Consider the following 18,080-nt stretch of genomic DNA (forward strand, 5'->3'; position numbering starts at 1 on the left):
ACAACTACCATTATGTCCTGGTGACATTACATGATGGGAGTTGTAGTTAGGTAACTTGAAAAGCTCCAGGTTGCAGAACTACAATTCCCATCTTGTACTGTCACCACAACATGAGAATGGGGCTTGTAGTTATGCAAACATGAGAGCTCCAAGTTGAAGAACTACAACTCCCATGATCATGTTGTGGGGACTATACTTTATGGGACTTGTAGTTTTACAGCTTGGAGCTCTCCTGTTTGCATAACTAAAAGTCCCATCTTGTACCATATATATCGTTATTATAATTATTTTATTTATTTAACATGACAGATCACACAGTAGATCCTGATCCAGTGATAGCATTGTCACATATTACTGCACATCTGGATAAAGTCTTAGGCCAGGCCCATGTATGTGTGCTATGTGATTTCCCTCTCTACCTTATAGGAGTATATTCCTTCCTATGTCCGCAGAGGTGCTGGAGATCACATAACACACACAGTGCATGAGCCCGGCCATAGACCACAGCCACCACCCAGCAGTTATCATGGCCAACTAAGCCCCGCCCCCTGCAGGGAAGATGGCAAAATGGCAGTTGGGAAATGGCTGAACATGGGGAATAAGTAACAGAGTGTGAGGTATTTATAGCTCCCCATTCTACACATCTCCTCCCATCACCACTGTCTCCTATGGGGGGGGGGGCACCTATGTGGTCATGTGATCAGGGAGGAGTATCCACAGGTACAGATACTCCTGGACAGGACATCCCACTATGTACACAACCCCATCTCTATACAACCCTATCTGCTATACCCTGCTATACTGGATGGGGAATTCTTACTCACATGTTGCTCGAAGACAACTGGAACGTCCTTTTCCTCTACGGACTGCTCCACGTCCATCTTCGGCTCCTCTTCCATTTCTACAAATCGCCTCCTGTCTCCAATCTCTCGCAGAAATCGCCTGTGTGTGTGAAAAAATTAAAGATTACATGGAGAAAACTGATTGAAAAATAGAAAATAGCAAAAAATACCGGGAGCCAATGGATGTGCGTACTTACGCTCCAACTCCTAATAAAGCTCTGAAGGGTCCAGTAGCTGTTCTATTATGATGTCATATTTCTTTTGTTTTGTTTTTTTAAATAAACTTTATTTAAACATCTTGATACAAACACTTGTACTAACCATATAATGCAATATCACTGATATAAACATTACATACATAATGAACAATTGGCCATTGGCGGAAATTTCTTGTTTGGATGAATAAGATCTTGGTCTATGCGCTCGGCTGCAGTATTTTAATATGGTTTATACTGATACTTGATAATGTTGCTCAAACAAAAAAACATTTAGCAAAAGGTTTCAGCCCCTTCCTATAAGAATATTTTTCCCTATATAATTACTATTTTATTAATAGTTTTATATAAGGGTAATAAGTGATTATTTTTACATATCTGCCGCTACTTTCCTGCCTGCTCTGCCTGTGTAGGGTTCAGGTCTCTTTTGGGGTTTAGTGTTTACGTTCATCTTGACTATTGTGCAGGGCCGTCTTACCCATTGGGCAGGGTAGGCGGCTGCCCGGGGGCCCTTGCATCCTAGGGGGCCCCTGCCCTCTGTGACCTGTATTTTTCGCTTTATAAGATGCACTTATAAAACTAAGTGTGTCCTATAAAGTGAAGACGGCTTCCAAGCAGTGCTGAGCACCGCAAGGAAGCCGTCCCGCCCGCCCCCTCTATTGCCGCTCACTATGCATATGAGCGACCCCCCTCTGCCCGCCCGCCCGCCCCTTCTATCGCTTCTCTGCTGAGCCGATCAGAAGCCCAGGAAAGTGCAATGAGCAGCTCTTTCATGGGCTTCTGATCGACTCAGCTAAGCGGCTATAGAAGGGGCGGGTGGACCAGGAACTCATTTACCATCCGCCGGCCCCAGCAGCTGAAGTCTCCCGTCAGCGCGCCACTCCCGTCATCCTCCGGAAACAGACAGCGGGGTACAGAGACGCTGCCGGTGTCCTGGATGTGTCGTGCAGCCGGACACTTCCGGCACAGGCAGTCTCTCTGCACCCCGCTGCCTGTGCCGGAGGATGTCGGGAGTGGCGCGCTGACGGGAGAGGAGCTGCGGGGGCTGGCGGACAGGTGAGTAACTGTTTTTTTTGTTTTGGGGGGCACTGGCTACTATGGGGGGCACTGGCTACTATAGAGGCACTGGCTACTATGGGGGGCACTGGCTACTATGGGTGCACTGGCTACTATGGGGGGCACTGGCTACTATGGGGGCACTGGCTACTATGGGGGGGCACTGGCTACTATGGGGAGCACTGGCTACTATGGGGGGCACTGGCTACTATGGGGGGCACTGGCTACTATGGGGGCACTGGCTACTATGGGGGGCACTGGCTACTATGGGGGCACTGGCTAATATGGGGGCCACTGGCTACTATGGGGGGATTGGCTACTATGGGGGGCACTATATGGGGGGATTGGCTACTTTGGGTGGCACTATATGGGGGGATTGGCTACTATGGGGGGCACTATATGGGGGGATTGGCTACTATGGGCAATTCGCACCTCTGCCCAGGGGCCCATAATGCTGTTAAGACGGCCCTGCTATTGTGCACAGTTTGCCATAGGCAGCCATTTTAACAAATATGTGTATTGAGAAGTCCAGTCCCCTACACTCTTCAATACAATTGTTACAGGGGGCATATCTAGTTGTAAGGGTCATTCTAACTGGTTATAGGGGGATTCTATCTGACTACAGGGGCACACTGTATCTGGCTATAGCAGACATGGAATTTGATCCAGGTAGCATATCTAGTAGCAAGGGGTAATGTGTCTGGTTATAGGGTTATTGTATGTGGCTGCAGGGTTCATATCTAGCTACTTAGGAAATTGTATCTGGCTACAGGGGGTATCTGTGTCTACATGGTATTTTAACTGTATACAAGATGCATCATATCTCAATACAAAGGTACATCTGGCTGTGGAACCTCATTACAGGGGGCATATGTAGTTGCATGGGGTATTGTATCTGGCTACAGGAGGCACAATGGATTGGTGGGGACAGTGTCGGACTGGGCCACCGGAGGACCGGAGGATCCTTCGGTGGGCCCCTCCCCAACTCCCACTGACAGTCCACAGCTGGGGCCCCCAGACAGCCATAGAGTGAGGCTGCCTGTCCTTAGTTGGCTGGCGCCAGTATCTGACGCTGCAGCAGCTGTCAGGTTTCCAGCAGCCCTGGGAGGATACCTGGACTCAAGACCGGGCAAAACCATGTCCCCGGTATCACCCAGGAAGCTCCCCCCCCCCATCGCTGGAAGCCCCACCCCCTTACGGCATGACTGATCTCTCTCAAGCACAGCAGGGAGAGGAATCACTTGGAGACTAGAGGAACCATACAGTTGAGGTAAGTATAGCTGTTTTTTTTAATTTTACGTAGAGATGGAGGGGCAGGAGAATGATGAAGGAGGCAGTAGTATGGTGATGAGGGGCAAAAGGATGAGAGGGGAACTACTATGATGATGGAAGGGCAGGAGGATGAAGGGGGTAGTAGTATGATGGGGGTAGGAGCAGGGCTGGACTGGGACTGAAAATTAGCCCTGGCACTCACACCCCTCCAGCCCACATACCATATCACACTTAGGTCGTGTTGTGTTGTATTGCAGCTCATTTTTATTGACAGAAATGGTGCCAAGTCTATCTATCTATCTATCTATCTATCTATCTATCTCCTATCTATCTATCTATCTATCTATCTATCTATCTATCTATCTATCTATCTATCTCCTATCTATCTATCTCCTATCTATCTATCTATCTCCTATCTATCTATCTATCTATCTATCTATCTATCTATCTATCTATCTATCTATCTCCTATCTATCTATCTATCTATCTCCTATCTATCTATCTATCTCCTATCTATCTATCTATCTATCTATCTCCTATCTATCTATCTATCTATCTATCTATCTATCTATCTAGCCACAAGGATAGCAAGTAGCACAGCTTAGTCCAAATATAGATGGGTGCCAGCCAGAGGACCTCGACCACAGGTCAACGTAATTATCCAAACAGATTCCAACAGCACTCCAAGAACTTCAGTGTTCAAACGTGTAATTTATTCACATGATGCAGCACAGCAAAATAAAGCGACGTTTCAACCGTCTCACACGGTCTTTTTCAAGCTCAGTGATTAAGTGCAATCTTTACAACTTTATACAAAAGTGCTCTATTTACAAATACATATGATAGGTGATTTACAAAGTCCATCAGATCCAGAACGGTCTGTGATTGGTGTTCTTCAGTGTCCATCAAGTATGAACTCCCCTTTTCTTTATTGGGAGAAATTAGTGTCCATCTGTGCAAAAAATCTTTACAAGCCTCCGTGCTCTTAACCCATAAGTGACCAAATAAATATAAATACTTATGCTTGAAATCCACAGTGTGTATATTTAGAGACTAAGCAGATTCCTGGCGTAAACATCTCTTAACCTTTGGATCACATCGGAGTGTGGAGCCTAGTATATTCAAGAAAAAACTGTAATTACGGTTTAAATGCATTCCTCCTGGTGTTTCCAATTCAGACACTGCTTATCTGTGCGTCTTTGCGGTTATCATCTAGTATTGGGTATCAGGATCCATTAGCGTTCGACTCCCCCCGATCGCTCCAGGGGAGGTACAGCCAGCTTCACCTGTTCCACAATCGGACCTCTCCAGGTCCATAAAAGAATTTTTAGCCGCTTCAGAATCGCACCGCAGTAGTTCACACCATCCGGTATGTAAATAATCAAATCTTTTAGGCTCACTCCGTATTCCAACAGGTAGGTATGTTTCCCAGTCTCCGCACAAAAGTCTGCAAAACACAATACACTATTATTAGTACCAAAATTTCTATTATTTATTATTTATTCATTAATACCACATAAGATTAGCACTTAATTTTCACCTTGGGCTAAGAAGACCGCATCATACAGTAACTTTGGGAGGCATGGCTATCTAAATACTGCACTAGGTGTTTTATACTCCACATTAAGTCCTGCTGGGCTCAATGTGTTTAGTTTGAAAATCCATTGTAATTCTCTTTTTTTCAGTAATGCTTTTCTATCACCACCTCTCCTTGGGGGCAGCACTCTATCCACCAACATAAATTTTAGATCACTCTCTGAGTGTCCTGCTTCTGAGAAATGTTTTGGTACGGGTAAATCCTTTTTGCCTATGCGTATTGTGTATCTGTGTTGATTTAACCGGGTCTTTAAATCATGGGTCGTTTCCCCAACATACACTAAACCGCATGGGCACCACAATGTGTATATAATATAATCAGAGTTGCATGGAAGCCCCACCCCCTTACGGCATGACTGATCTCTCTCAAGCACAGCAGGGAGAGGAATCACTTGGAGACTAGAGGAACCATACAGTTGAGGTAAGTATAGCTGTTTTTTTTAATTTTACGTAGAGATGGAGGGGCAGGAGAATGATGAAGGAGGCAGTAGTATGGTGATGAGGGGCAAAAGGATGAGAGGGGAACTACTATGATGATGGAAGGGCAGGAGGATGAAGGGGGTAGTAGTATGATGGGGGTAGGAGCAGGGCTGGACTGGGACTGAAAATTAGCCCTGGCACTCACACCCCTCCAGCCCACATACCATATCACACTTAGGTCGTGTTGTGTTGTATTGCAGCTCATTTTTATTGACAGAAATGGTGCCAAGTCTATCTATCTCCTGTCTATCTATCTATCTATCTATCTCCTATCTATCTATCTATCTATCTATCTATCTATCTATCTATCTATCTATCTATCTATCTATCTATCTATCTCCTATCTATCTATCTATCTCCTATCTATCTATCTATCTCCTATCTATCTATCTATCTATCTATCTATCTCCTATCTATCTATCTATCTATCTATCTATCTATCTATCTATCAAAATAGAAAAAGCGGTGGCACTCGAAGTTCAGTGAAAAAATAATTACTTTTTATTTGCCCAAAACCGCAACATCATTTGCCCAACAACCGCTGGGAATCAGTGGAAGTTAATGGTTTCCCTTGCACTTATGATTTTTTTCTCTCCTCTCTGGTGTTTTTGCAGCTTTGTGGCAATTTTAGGAAAACGCAGCAGGCTGAGGGTTTGGCATTCTATTTGGGAAACTGCAGCGTTTTTCTCCCATAGACTTCAATAGAAAGCTTTAGCTCCATTAAAAAATGCCACAGGCTATGCATATGGTGGTTTTTAGCGGCGCTTTTCAGGGAGAAAAAAAATCGCCACTGTCTGGTCACCAGGGTGTTAACTGAACCCTTTGTGGGTCAGACTTTGCTCCGTTTCGGAAAAGGGAGGAGCTTAACTTACTGTCCGGTCTTCTCCCTGTCATCTTCTTATGAGCAGCTGAGCAGGGACACTGCTTTAGCCACTGAGATGACGCTGGAGCATCGTCAGCTTAGCCAATCAGCGGCTGCAATAGCGGCTCCATATTTGAAGAAGCAGAGCCTGGCACACTTGTATCTCAATGTGGCGGACTCTGCTGAAGATAGAAGATGTCTGGGTGAGTATCAATAGGGCCCCCTTCTCCCCCAGCACTATACGCATGCCAGCAAGGATGGGGAGCAATTAATGACTTTCTTGCTGGGGTGGGTATATTGTAGCATCAATGTGGCCCCCATGGGATTAATTGAGGGTGCCATGCATCCTCACTTAACCCCCTGGGGGCCACATTGTTTAGTCTGGCACACATGGGATTAAGTATGTGCCATACTGTAAGCAGCATTTACGAAAAACCTGCCTACTGTAAGATGCAGATCACCTGTCACAATGATGGGTGATCTGCTCCTGGCCTTTTTTGGTTTGTTTTTCCCTTTTGCTTTTCAGACATCGGTATCCTGTGGATTACGTCGGTTTCGTTGGACTGCGTCGTTTACCAGTGTTGTTTTATATTGAAATAGAATGGTCAAGGAGGGGTGTGTGGGTGTTCTTTTTTAAATAAATTGGCTGGTTATGGAAATAGGGGGATCCCTATACATTTTGTTTTAATCTAATTATTTATTTATGGGGAAAAAAACGTATATGGTTCCCCTTATTTCCATAACTAGCCAGGTTTAAAAACCTAACAGCAGCAGCCTAGTAGTACCAGGGTGGGACGGGCCATTTGTTTTGGCCCTCCCCAGCCTAATAATACCAACCAGCAAACCCAGTCCTGAAGCCCCAAATTCGACCCTCTAGGACAGGGGTGGGGAACCTTTTCCATGTCGAGGGCCGGTCGGGCATTAATAAAATCATTTGAGGGCCGCATACCGTGCGCGGCAGTTAGTAGCGGGGGTTTGCAGCACCCAGGACAAGGCATAGTATTGTTCCCCTAGTGCCCCTGCTATTGTAGTTAACCCCCAGTGATGCCCCTTGTAGTCTAGTTAACCCCCAAGTCATGTCCCTGGTAGCCTAGTTAACCCCCATCAGGCATGTCCCTGGTAGCCTAGTTATTTCCCCCCCATCAGTCATGTCTCTGGTAGCCTAGTTGTCCCCCCCCCATCAGTCATGTCCCTGGTAGCCTAGTTATTCCCCCCCATCAGTCATGTCCCTGGTAGCCTAGTTATTCCCCCCCATCAGTCATGTCTCTGGTAGCCTAGTTGTCTCCCCCATCAGTCATGTCCCTGGTGGCCTAGTTATCCCCCCATCAGTCATGTCCCTGGTAGCCTAGTTGTCCCCCCCCATCAGTCATGTCCCTAGTAGCCTAGTTGTCCCCCCCCATCAGTCATGTCTCTGGTAGCCTAGTTGTCCCCCCCATCAGTCATGTCCCTGGTAGCCTAGTTGTCCCCCCCCCCATCAGTCATGTCCCTGGTGGCCTAGTTGTCCCCCCCCCCATCAGGCATGTCCCTGGTAGCCTAGTTATTCCCCCCCCCCCATCAGGCATGTCCCTGGTAGCCTAGTTAACCCCCATCAGGCATGTCCCTGGTAGCCTAGTTGTCCCCCCCCCCCCCATCAGTTATGTCCCTGGTAGCCTAGTTATTCCCCCCCCCCATCAGTCATGTCTCTGGTAGCCTAGTTATTCCCCCCCCCCCATCAGGCATGTCCCTGGTAGCCTAGTTGTCCCCCCCCATTAGTCATGTCCCTGGTAGCCTAGTTGTCCCCCCCCATCAGTCATGTCCCTTGTAGCCTAGTTGTCCCCCCCCATCAGTCATGTCCCTGGTAGCCTAGTTGTCCCCCCCCCATCAGTCATGTCCCTGGTAGCCTAGTTGTCCCCCCCATCAGTCATGTCCCTGGTAGCCTAGTTGTCCCCCCCCATCAGTCATGTCCCTGGTAGCCTAGTTGTCCCCCCCATCAGTGATGTCCCTGGTAGCCTAGTTGTCCCCCCCCCATCAATCATGTCCCTGGGATCCTAGTTAACCCCCAAATAAAAAAATAAGCATCCCACTCACCTTACCTCCGCTCCCACGCAGTTCAGGTCCTTTTCTCTCCCAGGTCCTCTGTGCCGGTCTTCTCCTGCAGGCGGCGCGCGATGAAATGACATCATCGCGCGCGGCCCGCAAGAGACTAAAGACACGCGCCGCTCTGCTGGGGAAGAAGCCGGCACAGACAGCATCCTCCAGCTGTCACAGACACCGGAGGATGCGGTGTATGCCGGCTTCTTCCCCAGCAAAGCGGCGAGCATCACAGGGGAGCTGCGGGCCGCGGGCCGCATCGGGAGGTCTCAGGGGCCGGATGCGGCCCGCGGGCCGGAGGTTCCCCACCCCTGCTCTAGGACTACGATACCCAGCTCTTCCCGGTACCCCTGGTGGCAATGGGCACTGGGGTAATATTGGGGGGTTAGTGTTTGCCATTTTATACCAACTTAGACTAGGCCCCGACTTAGTAATGGTTTCTGTCTAGCAGACAGCTTCCATTAGGAAGTCTGAAAGTAAAGAAAAATAAAACACAACCAATCTCAGCCAAATCTCAGCCAATCTGCGGCTGAAGCAGTGTCCCTGCTCAGCTGCTGATTACAAGAAGATGGGGAGAAAACTGGAGGGAAAGTTAGCCAACCCCCGGTCTCCCCTTCTCCGGGTCACTGAATTCCTCCTTTCTGGAGCGGGTCATCATTTTGACATCCATGTTCGAGGAAAGACAACGACCCGAGAGACGCCCAATGTCACACAAAGACTTTCACATTGCAAGGTAAAAACACAGAAAAGACGCCATGCGGCGGTTTTTCTGGCGTTTTGTTTTTTTTTTGTGGGGGGGGGGGGCATAAAAAAATGCCACAAAAACCTTGGTGTGAAGGCATCCAAAAACATTTCCAACGTTCTGAACATGAAAATGATTTCTTCCCTATGGAAATTCTCTGATGCTCTCTAATTGCTCAGTATAACATTTCCCACATTCTGCAAATGAAAATGGTCTCTCCCCTGTGTGAGAAGATCTGATTTATAAATAAATCATTTGCCACATTTTGAATATGAAAATGGCCTCTCGTCTGTGTCAGATATTAGTTTGTCAAAAAATTCAAAATTATATCTTTGATTAATTTTTACAAAAATCCAATATACACATTATACAATTTCATAAAAATTTTACATTTACTGACAAACAATAACCCTAAAGGACAGAGAGGTAAAAATATATATATTAGTAATTACAAAAAAATCAACACACCCTTCTAATCCGGAAGTGGTAGATAATGTTTCATCTCTGTGTCATTTGTCCATTTGCCCCAAAGATAAACAGAGGGTTTTTTGTTGTTGTTTTTTTTTTACTTAAAAAGGAAATCCTTTCGTACCCCTGTACCTTTTTATCTAGGTTTTCCCAGTGGGATATTAATGGCGGGCGGCAATAATCCAGCTCCGGAGAATCACCAGTCTTGCCGTTAATAGTAATTTCAAAACTATGTTCCTATGTTTACCTAACTGATTAGAACAACCCAGAATCCCACCTAGCGCACTATAAGGGGGCCCAGTTCCTAATTTATTCCGTGTATATTCTACCACCACATGCATATAATTAGCTTCTGGTTCCCCTCATGTAAGGCACCTATCATTACTCCGATACCCCATCCTATACAATACATTTAGCGTGTTACTCAGTCTATTGATTATCCTAAGGGTGCGTTTACACTGAAAGATTTATCTGACAGATTTTGGAAGCCAAAGCCAGGAATGGATTCAAAAAGAGGATAGATCCCAGTCTTTCCTTTATACATACCTCCCAACCGTCCCGGATTTCGCGGGACAGTCCCGTTTTCGGGGTTCTGTCCCGCGGTCCCGGAACGGCCCCCCGTGTCCCGCATTTTAAGTGGCCCCAGCGAAAAAAACAATAAATCAGTTACTCACCTGTCCTCCGGTCCCAGCAGCTCCTCTCCCGGCAGAGCGCGCACTCCCGTCATCCTCCGGGGCGGGCAGCGGGGGGTACAGAGTCACTAACTGTACCGGAAGTGACCTGTTCATGAATCACTTCCGGCACAGTCAGTGTCTCTGTACCCCGCTGCCCGCCCCGGAGGATGACGGGAGTGCGCGCTCTGCCGGGAGAGGAGCTGCTGGGGCCGGCGGACAGGTGAGTTACTGGTTTATTGTTTTTGCCGCTGGGGCCACACTAATGGGGGGATTGGCTACTCTGTGGGGCGCTATATGGGGTATTGGCTACTATGTGGGGGGATTGGCTACTATGTGGGGCACTATATGGAGGCATTAGCTACTATATGGGGGGCATTGGCTACTATGTGGGGCATATTTGGGGGATTGGCTACTATGTGGGGTATATATGGCGGCATTGGCTACTATGTGGGGCATATATGGGGGATTGGCTACTATGTGGGGCATATATGGGGGATTGGCTACTATGTGGGGCATATATGGGGGATTGGCTACTATGTGGGGCACTATATGGGGGATTGGCTACTATGTGGGGCATATATGGGGGCATAGGCTACTATGTGGGCACTATATGGGGGATTGGCTACTATCTGGGGCATATATGGGGGCATTGGCTACTATGTGGGCACTCTGGGGGTTTGGCTATTATGTGGGGCACTATATGGGGATTGGCTACTATGTGGGGCACTATATGGGGGGATTGGCTACTATGTGGGACACTATATGGGGATTGGCTACTATGTGGGGCACTATATGGGGGCATGGCTACTATGTGGGGCACTATATGGGGCATTGGATACTATGTGGGGCACTATATGGGGCATTGGATACTATGTGGGGCACTATATGGGGCATTGGCTACTATGTGGGCACTATATGGGGGATTGGATTCTATGTGGGGCACTATGTGGGGGATTGGCTACTATGTGGGGCACTATGTGGGGGATTGGCTACTATGTGGGCACTATATGGGGGATTGGATTCTATGTGGGGCACTATGTGGGGGATTGGATACTATGTGGGGCACTATGTGGGGGATTGGCTACTATGTGGGGCATATATGGGGGCATTGGCTACTATGTGGGCACTCTGGGGGTTTGGCTATTATGTGGGGCACTATATGGGGATTGGCTACTATGTGGGGCACTATATGGGGGGATTGGCTACTATGTGGGACACTATATGGGGATTGGCTACTATGTGGGGCACTATATGGGGGCATGGCTACTATGTGGGGCACTATATGGGGCATTGGATACTATGTGGGGCACTATATGGGGCATTGGATACCATGTGGGGCACTATATGGGGCATTGGATACTATGTGGGGCACTATATGGGGGATTGGATACCATGTGGGGCACTATATGGGGCATTGGATACTATGTGGGGCACTATATGGGGGATTGGATTCTATGTGGGGCACTATGTGGGGGATTGGATACTATGTGGGGCACTATGTGGGGGATTGGATTCTATGTGGGGCACTATGTGAGGATTGGATACTATGTTGGTCACTATATGGGGGCATTGGATACTATGTGGGGCACTATGTGGGGGATTGGATACTATGTGGGGCACTATGTGGGGGATTGGATTCTATGTGGGGCACTATAATGGGGGATTGGATACCATATAGGGCATTTTTGGCGGGATTGGATACTGTATAGGGCACTATTCAGTCAGCAGCATGTAGTGGCTATGGAGGGTTGATATAGGGGCGTGGCTATGGAGGGTTGCTATGGGGGTGTGGCTATGGAGGGTCAATATGGGGGCGTGGCTATTGGGACCGCGGCGCACATGTCCCTCTTTGCTCTTTGCAAAAGTTGGGAGGTATGCTTTATAACCTGATCCCTGTTTATAGTCTGCTCCTGGTTTTGGCTTCAAAGATCTATCAGATAAATCTGTCTGTGTAAACGCACCATTAACAGGGTCCTCATAAATTTTATTAATGAAGACTTTAACCATGTTTGATACAACACTATCCCATTCTTCTTCTCCCACTGGGCCAAGTTATTTTTTCCAGACTTTCCTATTAACCAATCAGTAGTTACCCATCATACTGAATTGTAGTGCCTTTACATAGAGAGATTTATCTGACAGTTTATTGAAGCCAAAGCCAGGAATGGATTTGAAAAGAAGAGAAATCTGTCTTTCCTTTATGACCTGTTCTATGTTAATAGTCTGTTCCTGGCTTTGGCTTTAAAAATCTGTCAGATAGATATTTGTGTAAATGCACCATTATGCTGACCACACCGTGTATGTAATGGAACAGAGGGGATTACTTCCCGCGGAAACAAGTTTGAGGCCTAGTGTGTGCCAGGGTCTGAGGTGGGGTCTCCTCCGTTCCATTACATAATGGTGTGATAATTCAGTATGATGGGTAACTAATGCCTGTAAACCCCCCCACCCCCCCGGTAGAGCCCCCAACACTTACCCCATCATGGCAGTCACACCCCCAAAGCCAGTCCCACCCTGGAGAAATCACTGTCGGGCTCATCTATTCTCTGTGGCAGGACCAGCTTCAAGAGCCAGACCAGCAGGAGGGGATAAGTATCAGGATCTTCACCGAGGGGTCGGACAGGCTTTACTGGGGGGTCAGGTAGGCTCTGCCCTGGGTGCTGGGGGACAGGTTTCTCAAAATCTTTATACTTAATATTCTAAACATGAAGACGGTTTCTTCTCTTTGATGTGTCACACCCCCTGTGTGATATATATTTTGTCTTACAGTCTGTGATGAGTTAGAAAAACGTAAAAGAATCGGAAGACATCTTTTCGTTATGAGGGGCTGAGGGTCTATCTAGGATAATGGCTTGTTCTCTGTATGTGTCTTGTGTAATATGATGATCAACAGCTTCAGAATCTGAAGACGTCAGATTTCCTGAGCTCTTGGTACCGTCATCTGCCAAGAATAAATTATAAGAATAAACAATATAACCTTGACAATTATATTGATATTTTATACCTTTCTAAAAATTCCAGTCAATTCAGTAGCACAAAGCAAAAGTCAATTATTAAAATGTATCTGCCATCAGGGCTGCTGTCGGATCAGTGATGAATTCCATATTTTGGGTAAAAATTCGAGTCTCCATGGCTATGAACATGCATGAAACTATAATGCGCACCACCCTCTTTCTGATCCATTAGGATTGTGTGCATTACAGTCTTCAGTCTTGCGCATGATGGTCTCATGTGTGTTCGTAGGCACTGAGACTAGAATTTTCACCTGCATCGTGGAATTCACCACTGATCCAGCAGCAACCATCTTAAAGTTGTTTTCTGAGAAATACCTTAAAATTTGAATACCTTAAAATGCAGTGGAGTCATTCTCACCTGCCCCAATCCCCTGCTGCTGCATTTTAGTCACCTTCCCCCAGTTCTGAGCTGCTGCTTTCTGCTGAAGAGACAAAAAGCTTTGTCCGAGCTTTTTACACGTCTCTGCTCTGATCTACCCCCCCCCCCCCCCCGACCGCCTTCCCTGAAGGCTCGTGTAAACAACGTTCCTGACTGTCACTGCTCTTTCCTATCTATCTTAGTTTTGAAACTAGCAAAAATCAATTTATTTTGGGGGGTTTTGTTCTGTTTTGTGTTTCTGTATTTCCTGGTTGAACAGATGTACTCAGTACTACAGGTTCCAGAATGCAATGCTTTCCCTCAGCTGTTCCATCACAGTCCCCCACCCTGCCCAATCCCCGCCCAAAGCTGTTGCAGAACATCTAGGCTGTGTTCCCACGTTGCAGTTTCATTGTGTTAATGAATTATTTGCAGTACTTTATCATTTCATTGTGGTCCCACCCACCCCCAGCACGCTGTATTCTCTACCTGTAACACCAATATTAGAATAAAGCAAAGAACTTTTCTGATTAATTTTTTTTTTCTTTTCATCTCCACGCACATATTATGATCAAGCATCTTTTATCTTTTAAATTGATTCCCACAAAAAGGACTTTATCCGATATTATCTTACATGGGATATACTGTTTATGCCTTTTTTTTTGTGCAGGTGGGATTGGCAGTGTCTGCTCTTATCCTCTCTGCTGTTTAGCATTATCTATTTGTGTTACTGCATCATTTTTGTGCAGATGCTGCAGTACTGCAATGACACTCCAACATGTGTGAACATAGCCCTAACTTCTCTGTAGACTTTTGCACAATCAGCGAAGCTGAAACACCTGCCTCTGGCCAGTCTGAGATGGTAAATCACACCCTGCCCCCTCTCTGCATCATCAGCCTGTGCACAATGTGAGACAGAGGCATGGAAGATTTGTCTCCTAAGGGGGAGAGCAGTGGGAGCAGGAGACAATGTGGATTGGCACAGAGGCCATTTTTCTTCACTTCCTGGATTTCTATCAGCTACCAGTGTGGCAGAACCGTTCAGATACGGTAATACATTGTATAGACACATCTACTGTATATAACTTTTAATGTACTTTTAATAGAAAACAAGTTTTTCTTATCTTGAGTTCCCCTTTAATTTGATGTCAAGTTGCTGGTGACCTTACTGTGATTTAACCCTCCCAGCAAAGTACAGCTGTGTGGATAGTGGGAATTTGGAGTAGCGTGTCTGATGGCTACAACAAAGCAACTGAAGGATCTTTCATGCAGCCCAATTGCTCAATTTCTCATGCCATGTAAATGCACTGCAAAGGGGTCACCTATCTCGCTGAACAAAGCTTGTTTTGCGGCCCCTACGGCCCTCAGCTCACCTGTCTAATACACTGCAGAACATCCCCATAGAAGAGGCTGTAGTTGTTACACTGAATACCCTTTATTGTTGTTTAATTAAATACATTTTAAAGAGAAATACTTTTTATTACGGCCTCATATCGACTTGTGGAGAAAGAGCTCTTTAGCCAGGTTACTGCATACACATGAAATTTTGTGGCATTTCACTGGATCTGCTGGGGGCTTTAGTGCTCCGGACCTAGGCAGCTTCCCCAACCCTAAGTGCCCTATTAAAGGGAACGATAATTGGCGAACAAGGCTGATTATTGCTCTGCATAAGGGTCCATTTACAAAGAAAGATTATCTGACAGGTTATCTGCCAAAGATTTGAAGCCAAAGCCAGGAGCAGACTATAAACAGATCAGGTCATAAAGTAAAAACTGAGATTTCTCCTCTTTTCTAATCCATTCCTGGCTTTGGCTTCAAATATTTAGCAGATAATCTTTCTGTGTAAATAAACCCTTATAGAGACAAAAGGGGATCTATTAGGGTACAAACACACACACACCGTATACGCAGCGTATTTACTGCTGCGATACACAGCAAATACGCAGCAGATTAGATCTAAATAACTGAACACAGCATCAAGTCTGCACCATCAAATCTGCTGCGTATCTGCTGCATATACGGTGTGTGTGTTTGTACCCTTAAAATGCTAAAATGCCTTTTTTAGGAGCAGATGGGCCCAGTGGGTGTAAATATTTTCACAAATGGTCTATTTGCGAATATTTCATTTGCATTGGCCCCATCTGCGCCGGAGGGGCGGAGAGGGAGCGTTGCAGACTCTGCGTGCGCCGTATTTATCATTTTTTCTGAGGAAAGATTATAGCGAAAACCAGACAGAAGCAGCCTAGTAGTACCAGGTTGGGAAGGGCCATTTTTGGGCCCTCCCCAGCCTAATAATACCAGCCTTCTACCGCCCAGTCCAGTAACACCAATTTCAACGCTCCGGGACTACTGGTACCTTGCTCATCCTAGTACCCCTTGTGGCATTGGGTACTGGAGTAATATTGGAGGGGGGGTAGCTTTAGCCATATATCAGACAGCTTCAAATACAAAATCTGAAAGTAAAGAATAATAAAACACAACACAATACAGAAAAGTATTTTATTTAAAAAAAGAACACCCCATACCCCTCGTTGACCATTTTATAAAAAAAAACAAAAAAAAAAAAAACATGCTGGTCATCAACGTAGTCCAACGAATTTGACGTAATCCACAGGATACCGATATCTGAAAAACAAAAGGGAAAAACACACAAAATAAATGCCAGTAGCAGAACACCCCTCATTGTGACAGGTATTCTGTACCTTTTAGCATGCAGCATCTTAGCAGATGCTGCCTACAGTGTGGCACACAAGGGGTTAGGTCAGTGCCGAATTTACCACTAGGCACCCGTGGTCCGGTGTCTAGGGCGGCACCTTGCAGGGGGGCAGCACCAGAGAGCAGGGGAAAGAAAACAACTTTTTTTGTTTTTATTTTTGGAAGTCTCCCACCTCTCTTTCTGACTTGCCATTGCCTTTGCCTTATTGCCAGTCACAGTATGGTGGTATTGATCAGGTTTGGTGTGGCAGTGTCAAATGTGACACCTGGAGCTATTACCTACCAATCTACCAATCCGGTGGTGGGGCATCTTCAAGTGTAGTGCCTAGGGCAGCAGCAGCTGCTAATACGGCCCTGGGTTACATATGCATAGTTGCCAACAGTCCCGTTTTCGCTGGGACTGTCCTGGATTTGACAGGCCAGTCCCGAATAAGTAATGTCCTGGATTTGCCCCGGTAAGCTCCGCCCCTGTGACGTCACGTCCCGCCCCCGTGGCGGTCCCCAATGCAGCCCCCAATGCATTGAAGCCTAAGTACAGGCTTTTTGGCCGGAGGCTGTATATTCTGCCTCCAGCCACCAGAGGCCGCTCTCTTCTCCCAGCTACAGGACCTGACAGTGAGGTCACTCACTCCTGTCTCTGGGATATAAGAGCAAGATGGCCGTGTGCTGCAGGGAGCCAGGTAATAAGGTGTCCACATGAGGGGGATTATGCTGAAAGACTGGTATACAGTGTATACCAGTGACTGATTACCAGTCTGATTACCAGTATACTAGCCTCTCACACCAATGTATAGTTTATAATCCCCCTCATGAGGGCACCTCATTATACCACCAGTATTATACAGTGCTGTGAGACTGCTGGTATACTGAGGAGCCCACATGAGGGAGATAATGCTGAAGGAGATAACGCTATGTACATTGGTATGAGAGGCTAGGACACTGGAAGACTGGTAATCACAGCTGTGACTGGTATACAGTGTCCTAGCCTCTCACACCAATGTATATAGCTTTACCTCCTTCAGCATCATCCCCTCATGTGGGCCCCTCAGTATACCAGTAGTCTCGCAGTACTCACTGTATTATACTGGTGGTATAATGAGGGGCCCACATGAGGGGATGATGCTGAAGGATGATGATGGGCATGATGCTAAAGTCTGCCCCAGTCACCCTCCAGTCTGCCTCAGCTACCCCAAGTAGCCCCCTGTCTGCCTCTGCTACCCCAAGTAGCCCCCAGTCTGCTTCAGCTACCCCCATCACCACCAAGTCTGCCCCAGTCTCCCCCCAGTCTGCTCCAGTCACCCCCAGTCTGCTCCAGTCTGCCCCAGCTACCCCCAGTCTGCCCCAGCTACCCCAAGTAACCCCCAGTCACCCCCCAGTCTGCCTAAGTTACCCCCAGTCACCACCCAGTCTTCCCCAGTCTCCCCCCAGTCTGCCCCAGCTACTCTAGTCTGCCCCAGAGACCCCCAGTCTTCCCCAGCTAGCCCCAGTCTGCCCCAGCTACCCCAGCTACCCCAAGTAACCCCCAGTCACCCCCCAGTCTGCTTAAGCTACCCCCACTCACCACCCAGTCTGTTCCAGTCACCCCCAGTCTGCCCCAGCTACCCCCAGTCTGCCCCAGCTACCCCAAGTGACCCCCAGTCACCCCCAAGTCTGCTTAAGTTACCCCCAGTCACCATCCAGTCTGCCCCAGTCTCCCCACATTCTGCCCCAGCTACC

General features: G+C 47.1%; 2 protein-coding genes across 5 annotated transcripts in view; one reads left to right on the forward strand and one right to left on the reverse strand.

The window, feature by feature from the left end:
- The window catches only part of ACTR10 (actin related protein 10), a 464,033-nt gene that overhangs the window by 192,470 nt on the left and 253,483 nt on the right, over positions 1-18,080 (forward strand). The window lies entirely within an intron of this gene.
- LOC138771230 (major centromere autoantigen B-like) overlaps positions 1-18,080 on the reverse strand; it is a 139,671-nt gene that overhangs the window by 15,860 nt on the left and 105,731 nt on the right. For both annotated transcript variants that reach the window (XM_069950800.1, XM_069950801.1), the window contains exon 2: positions 825-942. In XM_069950800.1, coding sequence (XP_069806901.1) covers positions 825-942 — 118 coding nt within the window. The remainder of the gene's footprint in view (positions 1-824; positions 943-18,080) is intronic.

The sequence above is a fragment of the Dendropsophus ebraccatus genome, chromosome 13, assembly GCF_027789765.1.
Source record: "Dendropsophus ebraccatus isolate aDenEbr1 chromosome 13, aDenEbr1.pat, whole genome shotgun sequence".
Classification (NCBI taxonomy): domain Eukaryota; kingdom Metazoa; phylum Chordata; class Amphibia; order Anura; family Hylidae; genus Dendropsophus; species Dendropsophus ebraccatus.